The 16,928-nt window shown below is 49.2% G+C and overlaps 1 protein-coding gene across 12 annotated transcripts in view; it reads left to right on the plus strand.

Moving 5' to 3' along the window:
* Positions 1-16,853, plus strand: part of DCDC2C (doublecortin domain containing 2C) — a 94,097-nt gene extending 77,244 nt beyond the window's left edge. For 5 of the 12 annotated variants that reach the window (XR_005371976.1, XR_005371972.1, XR_005371973.1 and 2 more), the window contains 3 exons: positions 9,866-9,913; positions 13,398-13,789; positions 16,600-16,853. Coding sequence is in view for 5 of the 12 variants with exons in the window: in XM_038560692.1 (XP_038416620.1) it covers positions 9,866-9,913; positions 16,600-16,655 (104 nt within the window). In the remaining 7 variants the exon portion in view is untranslated. Of the gene's footprint in view, positions 1-544; positions 846-9,865; positions 9,914-13,397; positions 13,790-16,599 lie in introns of those variants that run through there. The other 7 variants (XM_038560692.1, XM_038560693.1, XM_038560695.1 and 4 more) reach the window with 3 other exon arrangements.
* Positions 16,854-16,928: the final 75 nt, after the last annotated feature.

Raw genomic sequence — 16,928 nt, forward strand, 5'->3', positions numbered from 1 at the left:
ACAACTGTTTATTTGTAATCATATATTTTTTAGGTTTGTAGTTATTTAAAATTTTTTTAAAGATTTAATTTATTCATGAGAGACACAGAGAGGGAGGCAGAGACACAGGCAGGGGGAGAAGCAGGCTCCATGCCGGGAGCCCGACGTGGGACCCGATCCCGGGTCTCCAGAATCACGGCCTGAGCCAGAGGCAGATGCTCAACTGCTGAGCCACCCAGGTGCCCCCGGATTTGTACTTTTATTTTTTATTTTCTAATTTAATTTAGTTTTTAAAAAATATTTTATTTATTTATTCATGAGACACACACACACACACACACAGAGGCAGAGACACAGGCAGAGGGAGAAGCAGGCTCCATGCAGGGAGCCCGATGTGGGACTCGATCCCAGGACCCCAGGATCATGCCCTGGGCTGAAGGTGGCGCTAAACCACTGAGCCACCCGGGCTGCCCAGGATTTGTAGTTTTATTTATTTATTTATTTATTTATTTATTTATTTATTTATTTATTTTTAAAAAATATTTTATTTATTTATTCATGATAGTCACAGAGAGAGAGAGAGAGGCAGAGACACAGGCAGAGGGAGAAGCAGGCTCCATGCACCGGGAGCCCGACGTGGGATTCGATCCCGGGTCTCCAGGATCGCACCCTGGGCCAAAGGCAGGCGCCAAACCGCTGCGCCACCCAGGGATCCCCGGATTTGTAGTTTTAAAAGCAGTTTGATGTGTAGGCCTTTCTGCTGTAACGTGTCAGCCACGAGGAGTGGGAACTTGGGAAAAGCTTGGGAAATGCTTTGCAAATTGTAAAGATCCTACGGACCTACGCATCATTTGTCTTTTCATTAGGTGAGTGGGACACCTTACAGATGGGGGGCGGAGGCACAGAGTGGGCAGGTGTTCTCTCCAAGGTCACATGTTCTTTCCTGTTTCCAAATCCTCCTGCTGCAGCAGAACCCAGACGGCGTGTCTTCTGGGGTCCGAGGGTCTCGTAGGGGCGGGAGGGGGCAGTTCGTAGCCTTGCATCATGACTTGCATCTTTATCAGCAACGACTGTGCTCGTTGGATGGAACCCAGCCCCCCAGACAGAGCCCCTGCAGCCCCTTTGCTCTCGGAAGTTGGTGAGTGAACACAGTTCCGTGAGACGGTAGTGTCTCCTGAGATTACCTCATAGTCGGGATCGCCTCGCTCTGCTGGTTGCCCCCCGCTCCTTCCATGGACCCGTGTACTGTCCCCCTTGGGAAAAGATAGTGGGGTGTCTATGCAGGAGGGGCTGAAGGGAGCTCTGCTGGCTCATGGGGAGGAGGTGCGCCCAAACTCCCTGGCCCCTGGGCGGGCTGTCACCTGTACGTCTCACTGACCACCAGGAGAGCCTGGAGCATGTGTGGGTGAGGAGCACCAGGTCCCTGTCGGGCGGAGCCACCATGGAGCAGAGGGACGGCATCTTCGGGCCAGCAAGGCCGGGCTAGAGGACAGTCGCTGCTTTTCAGGCTCCAAGACGGTAGTGAGGTTCTCTGTGCTGTGGCTGAGTCTTTACACTATTTCCCATCTGTGGGCTGGGGGTGGGCACCGGCTGGCTCGGGACCCATCCCGCCTTATCATGTTGGGGGCTTCAAGTTTTAAAGTTTCATTTTAACTGCTTGCATCTCCATGATGGAAATCTTTCAACAACTATTTCTATTGGGTGTTGGGGAAAGAGAGTCTCCAGCGAATGTCGGGGAAATGCCCACCTCTTGATTTTTGACGCTTCCCGGCAACTTGGGAAAATCATCACTCGGTAGGATAATCCTCAATCCTTATCCCCGTAGGATAATCCAATCCGCCAACAAGATGATCAGAGGATTGTTTTGTCTTGTTTGGAAGAAAAGAGGTGTGCGAAGCACGTCCCCAGGTGGTACAACTGGGAGGTGGGGTGTGCCCGGCGTGGGGCCCACACGAGGGCCCCTGATGGCCACCTGGTGACCACAAGGGAGCGAGCCCGCTGGGCAGGCTGGTATGTGGGCCCCCAGCACCTATGCAGTTGTAGCTGAACGGGTCCCAACCACGGCGTCTTTATTTGTTCTTTGATTTTTAACAAAGGGTGCTCTTCAGGTGACGGGTCACGCCAGAGAAATCCCAGTGGCCAAGCCTAAGCGTCTCCCCCCGCCAGCCGTGCCCGGGCCGCTCCCTGCGCTCGAGGCCTGGAACACTTAAAAAATCATCCCATGGAACGCTAGGGGCTTCCATGGAGTGTTAAGTGCAGGACACGTATGCTGAACCATTTGCTTTAAGGGCACTTGTAAAATACGCACAGATTCCAGGACACCTCCGTAGACATTTCCTTTTGGTTTTATTTTCCTTTCAACGACCTTGCCAGGTGACCATCCTCCTTTCTCAGAGGAGAGTGGAATGACGACCTGCCTTGTCCTTGGTGACACAGGTGACAGAAGAAACAGCAGAAATTCAAGCAAATCCACTCCCCCCTCCCCACTCCGTCGTTGGTGAGGCGCTGCCCCGAGGGCCTGGGGGCACCCCCCTGAGCCTGGTCCAACCAGCCCCTGCCGGATGGAGGGTTTGCCCCTCATTCCAGCACCGTGTTGCCCCATGAGGTGGCTGTGGGTGACTGTGACCTGTCCAGTCTGTTTCCAAGCGCCTGGTTCCCTGTGGGCTTGACTGCATAGAGCTGTGGTTCAGTCACAGCCTTCAAGGTCGCAGGCCCTTTTCCACTCAAGTGCTGTCCACGGGGCTGTTGGGGTTAGCCCGCCAGTCAGGGGCCACTGGAGATTGTGGCCTGGAGCAAGGATTTATTTGGGAAAAGGTAATGAGCCCCTTTCACACCTCCCTTAAAAGATGTCACCTTTCCTACCAAGCGTGCACGGCTGTCAGTGGCCATCTGTCCTGCAAATGCCAAGGAAGCAGGTGCTTCCAGTCCTGGAGTCCTGGCAGCTCTAGCCCCGTTTCCAGAGAGGTGCTGTGCCTTCTGGCATTTTCTCAGTGTTTGCGGCATTTGTTTTTCTGGGGCAAGGAAGCCGTTTTAAGTCCTTGAGGGTTTTTTCTTTTTTCAAAAAAATATTTTATTTATTTATTCATGAGAGACACAGAGAGAGAGGTAGAGACACAGGCAGAGGGAGAAGCAGGCTCCCTGTGGGGAGCCTGATGTGGGACTCAATCCCAGGACCCCGGGGTCACGCCCTGAGCCGAAGGCAGATGCTCAACCACTGAGCCACCCGGGGGGCGTCCCACGTCCTCGAGGTTTAATCCAAGGCGGTGATAAGTTCATTTGTTTGTTTTCTGTTCCTCGGAGTGATGTTTGGCTGTGTCCCCTTGCTGTTAGTTTTGCTTGTTTTTGAGAACTGGGAAGTCGAGGGACATTCAAAGTGAAGGAACAAAAGAATCAGAAAAAAAAAAAAAAGACCAATATTTTTCCCGCTGTCATTTTCAGCCTTTTTACTTTGCTTCAGAGTATTCACAGTTCCAGGGACAAAGTCAAGGGACCGTGCGCGATGCCACCCTGTGCCCGGGTGCCTGGCTCGAAACCCCCCTCTGCAGCCTCAGTGCCAGGGGCCCTCACCTGTTGCTCCTCTGGACGCCGAGGGGCTCGCAGCCACCTGGCGGAGCGTGGCCAGGCCAGACTCTTCGGCTCTTCAGAGGCTTCATTAGGTGGCTCTGTTCCCCCCTTCCTATGATTTTAGCCAATCTGGAAACTTAGGACTCATTTAAAAAAAATTCTAACTTACTGATTGTCATTCAAAGAGCTGCTAACAGTTGGTGAGACTGTGGGTCCAGCAGGTGGGATGGCCTCAGAGAGAGCGGAGAACACGTACCTAGCGTCCACCTTGTCTTTTGGCTCAACGTATTTTTAGTTCAAAAGCACATCACCATTTTGCGTGCTTTTCTTTTCTTTTTTCTTTTTTTTTAAAGATTTTATTTATTCATGACAGACACACACACACAGAGAGAGAGAGAGAGAGAGAGGCAGAGACCCAGGCAGAGGGAGAAGCAGGCTCCATGCAGGGAGCCCGACGCGGGACTCGATCCCGGGTCTCCAGGACCGTACCCCGGGCTGGAGGTGGCGCCATCAGGGCTGCCCATTGTGGGCTTTTCTTAAGCGTGGTCTATGTTGACCGCCTCTCTTGACCTGTGGTAACAACAGCCTGCTCCGGCAAAATGAATTATGACGGTTTATCGTTTAACTCGTTTCCTATCTTCGAGTGTGAAGGGGACTTACTTGCCTGAACCAGGCTTCTGCTCACTTCTCTGCTGTTCTTAAGGGTGTCATCCGAGCGACCCCGAGCCGAGTGATGATTGGTTGCAGGGCTGTCGGCCCTCATCCCCCTTCCCCACCCCTCAGTGGGTGCATCCTGGCTCCCTCTCTTCCTATCAGGAGGCCACAGGATAGAGCCTCTGCTCCAGGGAGCTGCTCCCAGTTCTCTACAGCATAGAGTGAGGCCAAGCTGGTGTCTCAGCTTCCCTTATGCTTGGAAGCCACCTTTGCTTGAAGAAGTGGACTATTGGTAAGTAGGTGTGGGAAGGAAGTAACTGAGCTCTAAGGCTTGTGAGGCCAGCCCTGGGTGGCAGGGGAGGGTGTTGACCACGCAGAAAACAATTCCACTGAACGTGCATCTTACCTTAGCAAAGGAGAGGGAAAAGTGAGAGAAAAGCAAATGGTCGCTGTTGGCCTGGAGTCTGGCCCTGGTTTGGGTTTCCCCGTGTACCTGCGGCGTGCCCGAGTGCTCCGTGTGGGCCCGGGTGCTTGGGCAGGAACTCGGACAGCTGGCAGTTCTTTCCTTTCCGTACCTTACAAGTGCTGTTATTTGAGAGGTTTTATTTTTTTTGGGCAAATTCGTTTAGTGTTATCCTATGATCTTTTATGTAGGTAGAAAATGATGCTTAGGACGACAACGTGGTACAAAGGGGAGTGAGCGCCGAGCATCCACAAGTAGCCCCGCAGCCTGCTGTCTCCCGCTGTGTCAGCTCAGACCAGTCCGGGGGCCCTGAGCTCACTGGTCAGAGGAGGCAGTGGCATCAGCGGCTCCCTTTCAGTTCAAGTTGGGCTGAATTGGTGAAATCTGAGTGTCGTTCAAGTCTCCCTGTTAGCTTTTCTGAGCTGGCGAGCGTGTGAGGCGCTGCCCTGTGCCTCCATGAGGCTGCCCACGCTGAGGCTGCGTGAAGGGCCTGGAGGTGACTGTGGGGACAGCTGCCCTGGGGGACGAGAGCTCAGTGGCCCCATGGGCTGTATGATGGGATTGACGTGGGGGTTGAGTTTGAATCTGATCTTTACCTTTAGACAGAACTCGATCCAAGTAATTCTAGAGAAAAGTCTTCACTATACTCTTCTCCTTAGATACTTTCCTGACCCCTAAACCTCAGTCGTTTCTGAGCATCTAAGATCTCTCCTTCCTGTGTGAGCCGGACCAACTCGGGTCCTGTACAGCACTTGATCTGCAGTCATTCTTGGGAGATGTTGCGGTTTGCTTCCAGAGCACCACGATAAAGCAAATACTCCAGGAGAGCGAACATTGCAATAAACTGAAGTCAGACGAAGCCTTTGGTCTCCTACCGTACAGAAAAGTTGCATTTATACTGTAGTCTGTTGCGTGTGTAATAGCACGCAACATCCTTGCATCTAAAAAAACAATGCACATCCTTGAGTGAAGAAATACTTTATTGTCAAAAAATACCATCCTCTGAGCTTTAGGTGAGTGGTCATCACTGCTCACACATCGCCGTAACACGATGACAATGATGAAAAAGGTTGAAATATGGCGAGAATGACCAAAATGTGACACAGAGACCCAAGCAAATGCTGTTGGGACAACAATGCTGATGGACGTGCTTGATGCAGAGTTGCCACAAGCCTTCAGTTCATAAAAGAACCCCTGTATCTGCAAAGTGCAATAAAGCAAATTGCCATAAAAGGAGGTCCGCCCACATACGAAGCCCTGCTCCAGTTTGGTAGGATCAATAACGTTAGCTCGATTAAGAGATCCTTCAAGTTCATAAAAATTGTTTCTTGGCATCTGTACAAGTTGAGTTTATATGGCTGCTTTCCTCTTCAGTGATGGGAGACTACGTGCCGTATACACGGGGAGAAGGCGCTGTTTCCCTTGCCTTTCCCGAGAGCTATGAGGTCAGGGTGTGGGCTTTCTCCTGTTTGTGGGCATCCCTCCTCCACAGTGGTCTTGGAGAGGCTGTCCTTGGATAAAATAAAACTGATAAGGGAACATCAATGTGTAATTACTTCTAAGTCGTATCAAAACGATTCGAGAATTGATAGAGAGAAGCCAAGTATTCATCAGAGGAACTGAGCATTCGGATGAACCTTGTGTGTGTGGAGGGAAGTGTGCTGGACCCAGAGCTTGGGGGCGAGTACGTGCCCTGCTCCTGGAGTCTACGGCATCCAAGCAAGTCACTGAGACTCTGAGAGTTACTTTCCTCACCTATAGAATCCATAACATATGGCCCTGTTGTAATGTTCAGTGAGGACATACATGCTGGGAACTCTACACTGTGTTCCAACACAAGGCGGTTCTGTTCTTCATTCTGCGCTTCCTTTTCGCGGAGCCCCCGAATCCTGCAGGTCTGTTTGCATGTCCCGCTGAGGCACCTGCATCTCTCGGCTGGGCCCAGGGTCCCTCTCCTGCCATGGCACACCTTCAGCAGTGTCTCCCTTTAATTTCCAGCCATCTCTGCACACCTGATTTTGACAGGTCCTCCAGGTGGCATTTTATTGTCCTTGTGTGCCGAGCGGCTATTCAGGTTGAAATGATCCAGGAAGGCATCCTCTCCTGCTTCCACTGTATAGTTTTGTTGAATTTCTTGGCCAGTCCCACAGGAATGATACCTGTAGCATAATGTGCCGTTGTCCCTTTCAAATGCAACGCATGAAGAAAAGAAGAATAAATAGCTTATATCATGATTGGAATTTAGGCTAGGAAGGGACCTTAAAGATCCAGAAGCCGGGCCCCTCATCTCCTCTGCAATTTCTCTTCCGATGAGGTTCTACTCTCACTACTATCTGGATCTTATTTTTTAGGTGTAGACAAAAGGGCAAAATTAATCAGTTTTTAATCTTTGAAAGGAAACACTGGGGCATGTTGTAGAGTGTAGACCGCGGGGTCAGGGCTGGTACCACCAGGGATGAAGTAACATAGACCTAATGTACCTCTTGGGAGGACACAGTGGGAAAGGCACTGCTCCTCTGTGTTGCCCCCTCAATCCGTGACTCCTGTCCACTCGTGAGAATAGATGAGCCACACTCAGCCTGGGGGACGCTCCACGGAACCCGACCAAGAGTCTTCAGAAGTGACCTGGCCATGGGGAGTGAGGAGAGCCTGAGGAGCTGTCACAGTTTGGAGAACGCCAGGACACACGACCAGTGGCTGCAAGGTGCTGTCTCGCATCGGATCCTAGAACAGAAGAAGGATATTAGAAACTACTGGGATCCAAATAAAGCGTGAGGTTACATGGTACCGTTTTAACGCTAATTTTAGTTTTCGTGACCGCACCACGGTTAGGTGAGAGGTTGACTCCAGACGGAGCGGGGTGAAGGGCGTGTTGGGACTCTGTCAGGATGGCAGAGGGCAGTGGACACAGGTCATCACGTTGCTTGGCAGCGACAAGGTCCAAGGTGTGGTCTCGGGGGGAGGCTGGAGAACAGGCTCGCTGGATGTGACGAGGTGTCAGAGCTGGGAGACCAGGACGGGAAGGTGTGTCGCAAGTGGCTACTGAGATCCCCGAGGGTGACCCAGGGGCTCTGGGAGGGAGGGGGTGGCCTGAGTTGGGGGGAGAGGGGCGTGGCCAAGGGGAGGGTGGGCGGCGGGTGGAGTCTGAGGACAGGAGCTGTGTGCAGAGGGGCTGGGATGTTTCAGCGGGGAGGCCTGGAGGTCCTGACCGGCGGTGAGGTGCAGGGAGGACCCGTCCCCACTTCCGAGCGTGTGAAGAACAAGCTGCCATCGCTTGGGAAGACGAGTAGGGAGGCCGTGTCCTCAGGAGGGTGCGACTTGGGGCATCTGTCCTGCAGGGCACTCGGAAGCTAGTGTACCTCTGGGCCAGCGGCCTGCATCTGGAAGTTCACCCCAAGACTGTAAAGTCAGACAAGTTCTTATTCTGTAGATTCCCACTTAAAACAGCAAGCTGGTGCATCTGTGACTTAAATTTATTTCCGTTTGGGGAGGAGGGGCTCTTCTCTTATTTTTCCGAATTTTCTACCATGAGCACATTTGAATACAAACGAACGATTAAAATAATTCTAAGAACAAAACGGTCTATCCTGGCTGCAGGCGGGCTCCTTGGGCTACCCCGTTATTCTAGGTCCCCCGTGGGGCACGACTCCTTCAAGCCACTTACCAGAGAGGCTGCGAATCCAGACTACTTTTTGGCTTGGAATTTGTAATTGCCTCTAAGGACTTGGGAAATGTCTTTGCCGATTTATTTAAAAATATTCTAAAATAAATAAATAAATAAATAAATAAATAAATAAATAAATAAATAAAACCTTCTAGCCCGCAGAGAAATCAGACGCATTAGGTAACAGTTATGGACTACAAAAATTAATTGCTCTCTAACTCTGGGCTTCTAACTTTTTTGCCAGCGATTTATACCTTGAACCAAAACGTTGGTTTTATTTTCACCAACTTGAGCCTGACGTCTTAATCCATCAGGAGTGGCTGCCCGGTAGCCTGGCAGTCACAAAAGTCCGTGGCAGTGGACACACGGCTTCCGGGCCCCGCGTGCTGGAGACCTGACGGGTGCTCGAGCTCTCGGGGGGCAGCAGCGGGGCGTCCTGAGCCCCTCCGGCCCCCCGGTGGCCCCCAGCCCGCTGCTCTGGAATCTGTGGGTCTCCCGTTCCTTCTCGTCCGCCCCAGTTTTCAGATTCCCCGGCTGCTGCTCTTGGCAGTTTAATCTCTCCCATCAAGTCTTGTGACAGCTTCTCGAGTTCCTTCCTGCAGTGGCTGGCAGCTCCCCTGGCTGCTCTGGTGCATCCTTTCCATCCCCCTTTGCCAGAGCGTCAGGCCTCCCAGCGCGGCTTCCGTCCAGCCTTTTGGCTCCTGGGTTCAAGGTCTCGGAGGTGCTTCTTAGCAAAAGTGTTCCTGTGTTACTCATGCCCGAGGCGGGGGCCCCACCGGTCCCGCAGAAGCGCGTATCTGTAACGGGCCCGTGTTTTCATGCTATGTTCCTGCGCTGGCAGGGACTCCATAAAAACCTCACAACACCTGAAGTCAAAGCGAAATTGCCAGATAAGCTGTTAAATGGGGCGGATCCGCACAAGCTGCTGCGTTACGTGCAGCGTGCCGTGTGCATTGGCGTGTTCGATCTCGCAGGCGTTGACGCGAACTCATGCGTTTCTACTTTTAGCGTTTTTTCATTTTAGACTGAATGTTCCGTTTTTATTGCTATTTACTGTTGGGCTTTTTGAAAGGCAGCTGTTGTGTAAGTTGAGCTGGTTTACATTTTCTGGGTATTCGTAGGGTACACCCGACACCTGCATTTTACGGTTTACTGGTGTAACCGGAGAGACTCTGTTACCTACTAAATCTTGTGTGGAGCAGAGGAAATGCCACCATATGCCCCTGACTTCCCTTGATGAAACTGCACGAGGAAGCAGTTTATGAAAAATGTGCTTTTCTTTAGAGGAAGAAAAAAAAGATCACAATTTTGCCAGTTGCCCTGCGATCTCAGAAACTACAATTTGCATAATGTTGGCAGGACTTTCTGTGTTATGATGCACGACTATCCTTTTACTCAAATTGGCTCTAAACTCCCTCTACGCTGGTCAACATGGTTATATCCCAGCGATTCCTTTAGATGTAGGTCTTACATCTAAATCTCATGGGATGTAAACCTTCTGGTCAGTTTATTAATATCTGGATTTTTCTCTCTTTTTTCAGCATCTCTCAAGAACCTCAGCAAGAATAAAAAAGTGGTTCCATTTCCTGGTAAGAGAGTGAATTTTCGGTGATCATTTGTGGGGCGTGTGTGACATGCACAGATGCATGCTCTGGGCTCTCTTTGTCCATTTGGGAGTTTCCCACTGAAAATGTCCCCAGGGGGTCACTCTATGCATGGCCCCAGCCCCGGCACCCAGCGGCCCTCCGTCTACTGGCAGCTTTCCACTTGTATTATGTGGCTTTGAACAGATGACTCTTTCATCACTAAGCAGTGTAAGCGACACTCTGTACGGCCCGGTTTTTTGGTCGTTGGTAAGAATGGGTTTGGACCCAACCATATGGTGGTGCTGTCTGGCAGCCCACAGTTCAGTCCAGGTGTTATGCAAATATTTTAATATTTCACTGAATACCCTTCTAATATTTTGTAAAAAAGAAAAAAAGGAGTAGAGAAAGGAAAAACCAAAGCTCCTGACACTTGTGACAAAGAGTACAGATTTCAGCAGACAGATAAGCGCACCCAGATGACACACTTTATCCCCATGAAGAGGTGCACTGGGCTGTGGGCTCAGCTCTGGTAAGAAATGTAGCACACGTGTGTGTGGCACCAGCAGCATCTCACTGGCGGCTGCACTTAAAGGCAAAGAGAGCTCAGGGAGTTTGGAAATATGTTTTTTTCTATATTAATATAATGCCTATATTATTTCATATTAATATTTAACGTGACTTTGTAATACATTTTATGGCAATCTGTTACATAAGCATGCTTTATTACCTTAATTCTATTTTTAATCTTGCATATTCTAATTTTCTTTATGTTTAGGAATGCTTTATGTGTAGGACTGGGGGATGGCCGGTTCATTCGTTATTTATTACCTTATTCTTTCATTTTTCCAACATTTTCTGAGTACCTTCCGTGGGCTGGGTTGAGCGGGGTGCTGGAGACACAAGGCGAAGTGAGGCAGCCCTGCCTGCGTGTGGGGACAGGTGGACTGTGAGCAGGGATCACACCCCCTGCAGGAGGAGCGTGCAGGGCCCCATGCTGCCGAGTGAGCCCCGGCGCTGCACGCCTCCCCGGGGTTTGCAAAGGGCTGCTGAGGCCGTGTGCCTCTCACTGCTCTGCTGTCACTGGGCACATGATCATGTGACCCTGTGGTGGCTCTTAGTCCTCCCCCTTGCTGATTACACTTGTATGTGATCACGAGTTGGTCACGATGAGTTTTTAAGGCTCATTGTCTGTTTTCATTCACTCACCACCGTAATCCTACATTTTTAAGATTCATACATTTACTCCTGGGTTTCAAGAAAGAAATGACTGGAACCCAGAGAGGGAAGGAGACTTGTCCAATATTATTCATAAAGTAGGGAGCCAGGACTCGCATGAACACAGAAGAAAGCAGTGTGGAGCCGCCGGGTCTGTGCCGGGTGCTAGCTGGGTCTGTGCTGGGTGCTGGCTGGGTATATGATGAGAACCTGTCTGGGTGTGTGCTGGGTGCTAGCCGGGTGTGTGCTGGGTTGTAGCTGGGTATGTGCCGGGTGCTGGCTGGATGTGTGCTTGATGCTGCCTGGGTGTGTGCTGGGTGCTGGCCAGGTGTGTGCTGGGCACCTGGCTGGGTGTGTGCTGGGTGCTGGCTGGGTGTGTGCTGGGTTGTAGCTGGGTATGTCCTGGGTGCTGGCTGGATGTCTGCTTGATGCTGCCTGGGTGTGTGCTGGGTGCTGGCTGGGTGTGTGCTGGGTGCTGGCTGGGCCCGTGCTGGGTACTGGCTGCTGCTGGGCGCCGAGGGGCGAGGCTGGAGGAAGCTCAGTGTTGCTGCCCGTGGGGAGCTCAGTGTGGTGGGGGCGGCGCAGATACACACAGGTGGGGGAGGTGCAGAAGCCTCGGAACATTCCGGGAGGGCGAACGGCTGCCTGCCGGGCCCAGGACAGAGGCTGTGGGGGTGTGTGCACCGTGTGACACAGGAGAGGTCCTCTCAGGTGAGCGTGGAGGTGGGTGCCGATGCCGGCGGCGGCGCTGAGTCGGCCTGAGTACCATGGCCCGGCGGCCTCCCGCGGGGACACCGAGTGGAAGGCAGGGCAGGCCCGGTGGGAGGTAGAGACGGGGACGCGGGTCACAGCGTCGGGGGCCCCGGCAGCGGGTGGGCTGGGCACAGGGACGCCGGGGCGCAGGGACCGCACAGGACGTGGTCCTTTGTCCATGGCGCCCCTGGGTGCCCTCCCCGCAGGGCATCTGGCTTGCCATCTCCCGCACACGGCGCTGGCACTGGGGCTCACCCCACACAGCAGCCTGCAGCCTGGGCCAGGGGGTCCCGGGTGGGGTGGCCTGGCTGAGGGGCCCCGGGCTCGGCCCTAGAAGGGGACTGGCCGGCCTCGCTGTGGCCTGCTGTGTCCCTCTGAGGGGCTGGGGTCATCCTGCCGCTACGCAGGGCAGGGCCGATGTGCTCGACTTATGTGAATGTGACGTTGGTGGCAGGAGGGGAAGAGTGAGAGCATTGCCTTCACCCACAGCGTCTGTAGGGGACAGGCCCTGGGGCGGGCATGGGCTGGAGGGGACAGTGTGCCCTGAGGGGACAGGCCCTGGAGGGGTGTGGGCTGCACAGGGGACGTGTGCCCTGAGGGGACAGGCCCTGGAGGGGCAGGGGCTGTGGAGAAAGGTCTTTTCGGGAAGACCTGTGGATGTGAGTAGATTGAGCAGACCTGGTGACAGGTCAATACCTGCGGCAGGGATGAGGTTGGAGTTGGGCTTCTGGACGGGGGTCTCGGTCTTGCTTCCGTAAAGGAGAGAAAGAAGCGGTTTTGGGGCGGCATCAGGCCAGCACATTATCCAAAGTTCCCGGCTTCTCTGCGGTTCTGTGAGCCTCATGGTGAAGACATCCTTCCAGGAGTAACTTCCAATGGTTCTCCTGTCAGTTTCCAGGGCCGGCCTTGCAGTCCCTGTGCCCGGTGGCCTGTGTCACCCTAGGAATAGCGGGTCTCGGCATCAACAAATGTGGTTTGGCAAGTGATAGGTTAATAAGTCCCTCATAGTCTTTCTGCTTCTTTAGGTCATTTTCTTCTGTTGGTGCCTCTTCTGGAGAAAGACAGTGGCTCTGGATTCTCCTGCACTCTGATTCTTTTTTTAAAATTTTACTAAAAGTGCCTTTTTTTTTTTTTTTTTTTACCTCAGTGACCTGCAGAAGAAGCAAGGGCCTTTCCTATGGTTTTTCAGTTTTTAGACAACTAAAGGATTGTATCTATTTAATATTTGGTAACACATTATACTTGTTTCTCTTAAGCTTCTCTGATACTATTACATTCTACCTATTTTATGCTTGTTTAAGATATTTCCAAGTGGGAACAAAAGTGATAATGTATGTAAAGCACAATGTAAATGTGATGTCCTATGTGAGACTTGTTTTTGTTAATATTATCACTATCAATATGAAGTCCAAGAATAGATATAGTGGCAATGTTTGTCATTTTATGATTTATTTCACTTGGTTTAAATGGCTACTATGTTTACTGGTGATTTTGTTTTATTTTGTTTACTGAAAACAAGAAAAAGAACCATATGGCATTCTAGAGGAAAAAAACACACCTGCACTACTAGAACCCGCAGTAAAAACAGAAGACCAAAGCGAACCACCCATGGGACAAGAACCACAAGAATCATCATCAAGACAATCAGAAGAAGAATATGAGGAACAAGAATTGCTCAAGCAGCCATCCTTGGGGCAAGCATCCCAAGAACAGGTGCCCAAGGAACAAGAATCCCTGGAACAGCCATCCTTGGGACAAGAAGAGATGACCCAGGGAGAAAAAAACTAAACAACAAAAACCATGAAAACAAAATATCAGCCACGTTGTAAAGAACAACAGTCAGAAGCTAGAAAGGACCAGAAGGCAAATGAAAATAAAATTAGACATTTTTTTTCACATTATACTGAAGAGGTATGCTAGCACAATATTAAAATTGTGCATTTCATATTTTAGTGGCCAAAGTTAAAAACGACTAAGACTAAATTCATCTGGAATTCCTTCCTGTGTTCCCTGAATGTAAAGCTGGAAGGGGGTGGGGGAAGTGACTAGTGAAACGTCATGTAGATCCCCACCTGGCTCCCACCCTCATTATTTACAATATTGGTCTGTATCTGGTATTCCAGAGTGACTCATCTGCCCTGAATATGACATGTATTTACATAGTGTGATCGATCATTGATTAAAAATGAGTAAAGGTATCTTATAATTATACACATTATATGCATACACCCAAGCACATATATACATCACACGCACACATGCACTCACATATGCCTTATATGTCAGAGATTGACAGTAGAACCCATGGAAAGGTACATTTTTGGTGATTAAGAAAATACAGATTATACTCACTAAGTGTGTGAACTATGGCTGTGCCTCAGTTTACTCATCCATAAACTGGGGCTAATAATAATACCTAATTCATAGTTTGTTGGGATAACTTAAATAATGCTTATTATAAGAACAGTGCTGGACACACTGTTTAGAGGGTACTAAACTATGTTAGTAATGTTAGTTTTACTTCATTTTGGCTGTTTTTTCTTTGTTATTAAATGAGAGAAGACAAGCAGGTTATTCTACCCAAATTCTCTGCTAAGATTGTTAGTGTACTTGACTCCTACGGTTAACCGAGCTTCTTGGCTGCCAGAACAAAAATGGAAACAAGGATTTTGGGATCGTCAAGGTCTTTACCGTTGTTAGTATACAGTGTTGACTTGTCAATGGAGAAGGAAAAGCTACCATTTCACGGTAACGATGGCTTCTTGATTTCTTGTTGGACATGCCTGGAGCATTTACGACACCATAAGGAGGGAATTGTAATCACATGGAAACCACCTCCATCTTATCTGTAGGTTTTCTTGGTTAACTGATACGTTTCTGGTGGAGAGCCCACCGATTCTGATCTAACTTCATGCTTAGTGCATATTTTGGTGCTTGAAAAATAACTTTAGGATGGCATTTCCTGCTCCTTTTTGCCAGAGGCTTCTGTCCCCATGTCCTGATGTCTGGCATGGGAAGAGGATGGATTGGGAGTGAGAACTTTGGGTCTAGTCCATGTGCCACCTTTGTTGACTGTATGGTCTTGAACATTTATTTGTCCTTTCTGAGCATCAGTTGCCTTCCGTAAGATGAGAATGTTAGAACCGTGAACAAATCTAGAGATGGCAGAGGTCACAGCGGGCATGTACCGTGGTCACCATAGGGGTTTGGAGGCTGGTCCTGAGTCATGTGTAACTGTAGCTTTAGGTGGCAGGGGCAGGGCATGGACTCATGTGTTTCTTTCCTTTCTTCCTTAAAAAAAAAAAATGTTCTAAATCCATTGTAATACTCAACCTACCATAGTACAGAATTATCATATGAATCAAATAAAATTAAGCTTTCTGAAATTCATAGTACTACCCTGGTGTAATATAGGTTCATTTAATTTTAATGAATACATGAATACTGGTCTTCATGTAAAATACCACATCTGGATGATGTTCATGGGGTGGAGTTTCAGGGAGGTTTAGGTGCCAGAGGGATGGACTGCTCAACTCCTTCAGAGAGTTATTAAGTATTAAAATCAAACAAAAAAAAATGCAGACCCCAACAATGCAATGGTGTCTTAGCACATTTGAAGAATGGGGCTGAGGTTGGAGGGGAGAAGATGGACAAAGGGTCATCTTTATTTTGTTTTTAACTCTAGTGTCATTAGCCTACAGTGTTATATTCGTTTCAGGTATACAATACAGTGATTCAACACTTCCCCCCGACACCCGGGGCTGATAAGTGTCCTCCTTCATCTCCATCACCTATTTCATCCATACCCCCACCCGCCTCCCCTCTGGTGACCGTCCATGTGTTCTCTATATTTAAGAGTCTGTTTTTTGGATTGTCTCTTTTTTCCTTGTCTGTTCATTTGTTTCTGAAATTCCACATATGAGCAAAATCTTATGGTATTTGTATTTCTCTGGCTTATTTCACTCAGCATAATACCCTTTTGTTCCAAGTGGCAAGATTTCATTTTTTTTTTTTATGGCTGGATAATATTCCCTTGTGTATATACAAACCCCCTCTTCTTTATCCATTTATCTATTGAAGGACACTTGGGCTGCTTCCACGTCTTGGCTATTGTAGACAATGCTGCTATAAACATAGGGATTAAATTAGTGTTTTTGTATTCTTTGGGTAAACACCTACTAGTAGCAATCGTTACTACTGTGTTGTAGGGTAGCTCTATTTTTAACTTTTCGGGGAGCCTCCTGCTGTTTTCCACAGTGGCTGCCCCAGTTTGCATTCCCCACCAACAGTGTAAGAGGGTTCTTTTTCTTCCACGTCCTCGCCAACACATGTTGTCCCTTGTGTTTTTGATTTTAGCCATTCTGACAGGTGTGAGGTGATGTGTTGTGGTGGTTTTGGTTAGCATTTCAGGAAAGGGCTTCTTTAGATCAACCACTGAACTAATGAGATAGCAGAGGACTACTGAAATAATTTCAAAATAGGTTTTCAGGGGTGTTTCTGTATCGGTACCTGCCTGGAAGCCAAGTGCTGTTTGGATGCCCTGTGATTAGCTTTCATGCCATATTGTAGATTCTCAACATGCTACAGGCTGCTGTCTAGAAAAACACCCAGAATCTAGACTCTAACAGGAATATCAGCTCTTGGGATCTGGGAATAAAATGTGACCAGATAACAGGTTTGGGAAGTTCCATTTTAACCTGCTTTTAAAAAATGTGTTTCAGATGGCCTGGGAGTGGATACCAATAAACTAAAAAAAATCACCTTTATATCTACTTGACATCAGTTTTTCTTCAATCATCGTGCTTCCATCTCACATATGGACATTTTAACAGCGAGAAAATCACATCTGGATTGAAATAAGCCCATACACTCTGTCTTCTCAAAAGCTAAAGAGGAAGATTTTCCAATGGATTCCATAGTGTTCTAATCTTTTCTTGGTGGTATTTCTTTTTAGTAAACATTTAAAAGCATGAAATGTGGTTCTTTATAATTAAACCTCATAAAAATCATTCAAAAAACAGAGGAATTTGGAATAAACTGCACATATTCC

Source organism: Canis lupus, chromosome 17 (genome assembly GCF_011100685.1).
Source record: "Canis lupus familiaris isolate Mischka breed German Shepherd chromosome 17, alternate assembly UU_Cfam_GSD_1.0, whole genome shotgun sequence".
NCBI lineage: Eukaryota > Metazoa > Chordata > Mammalia > Carnivora > Canidae > Canis > Canis lupus.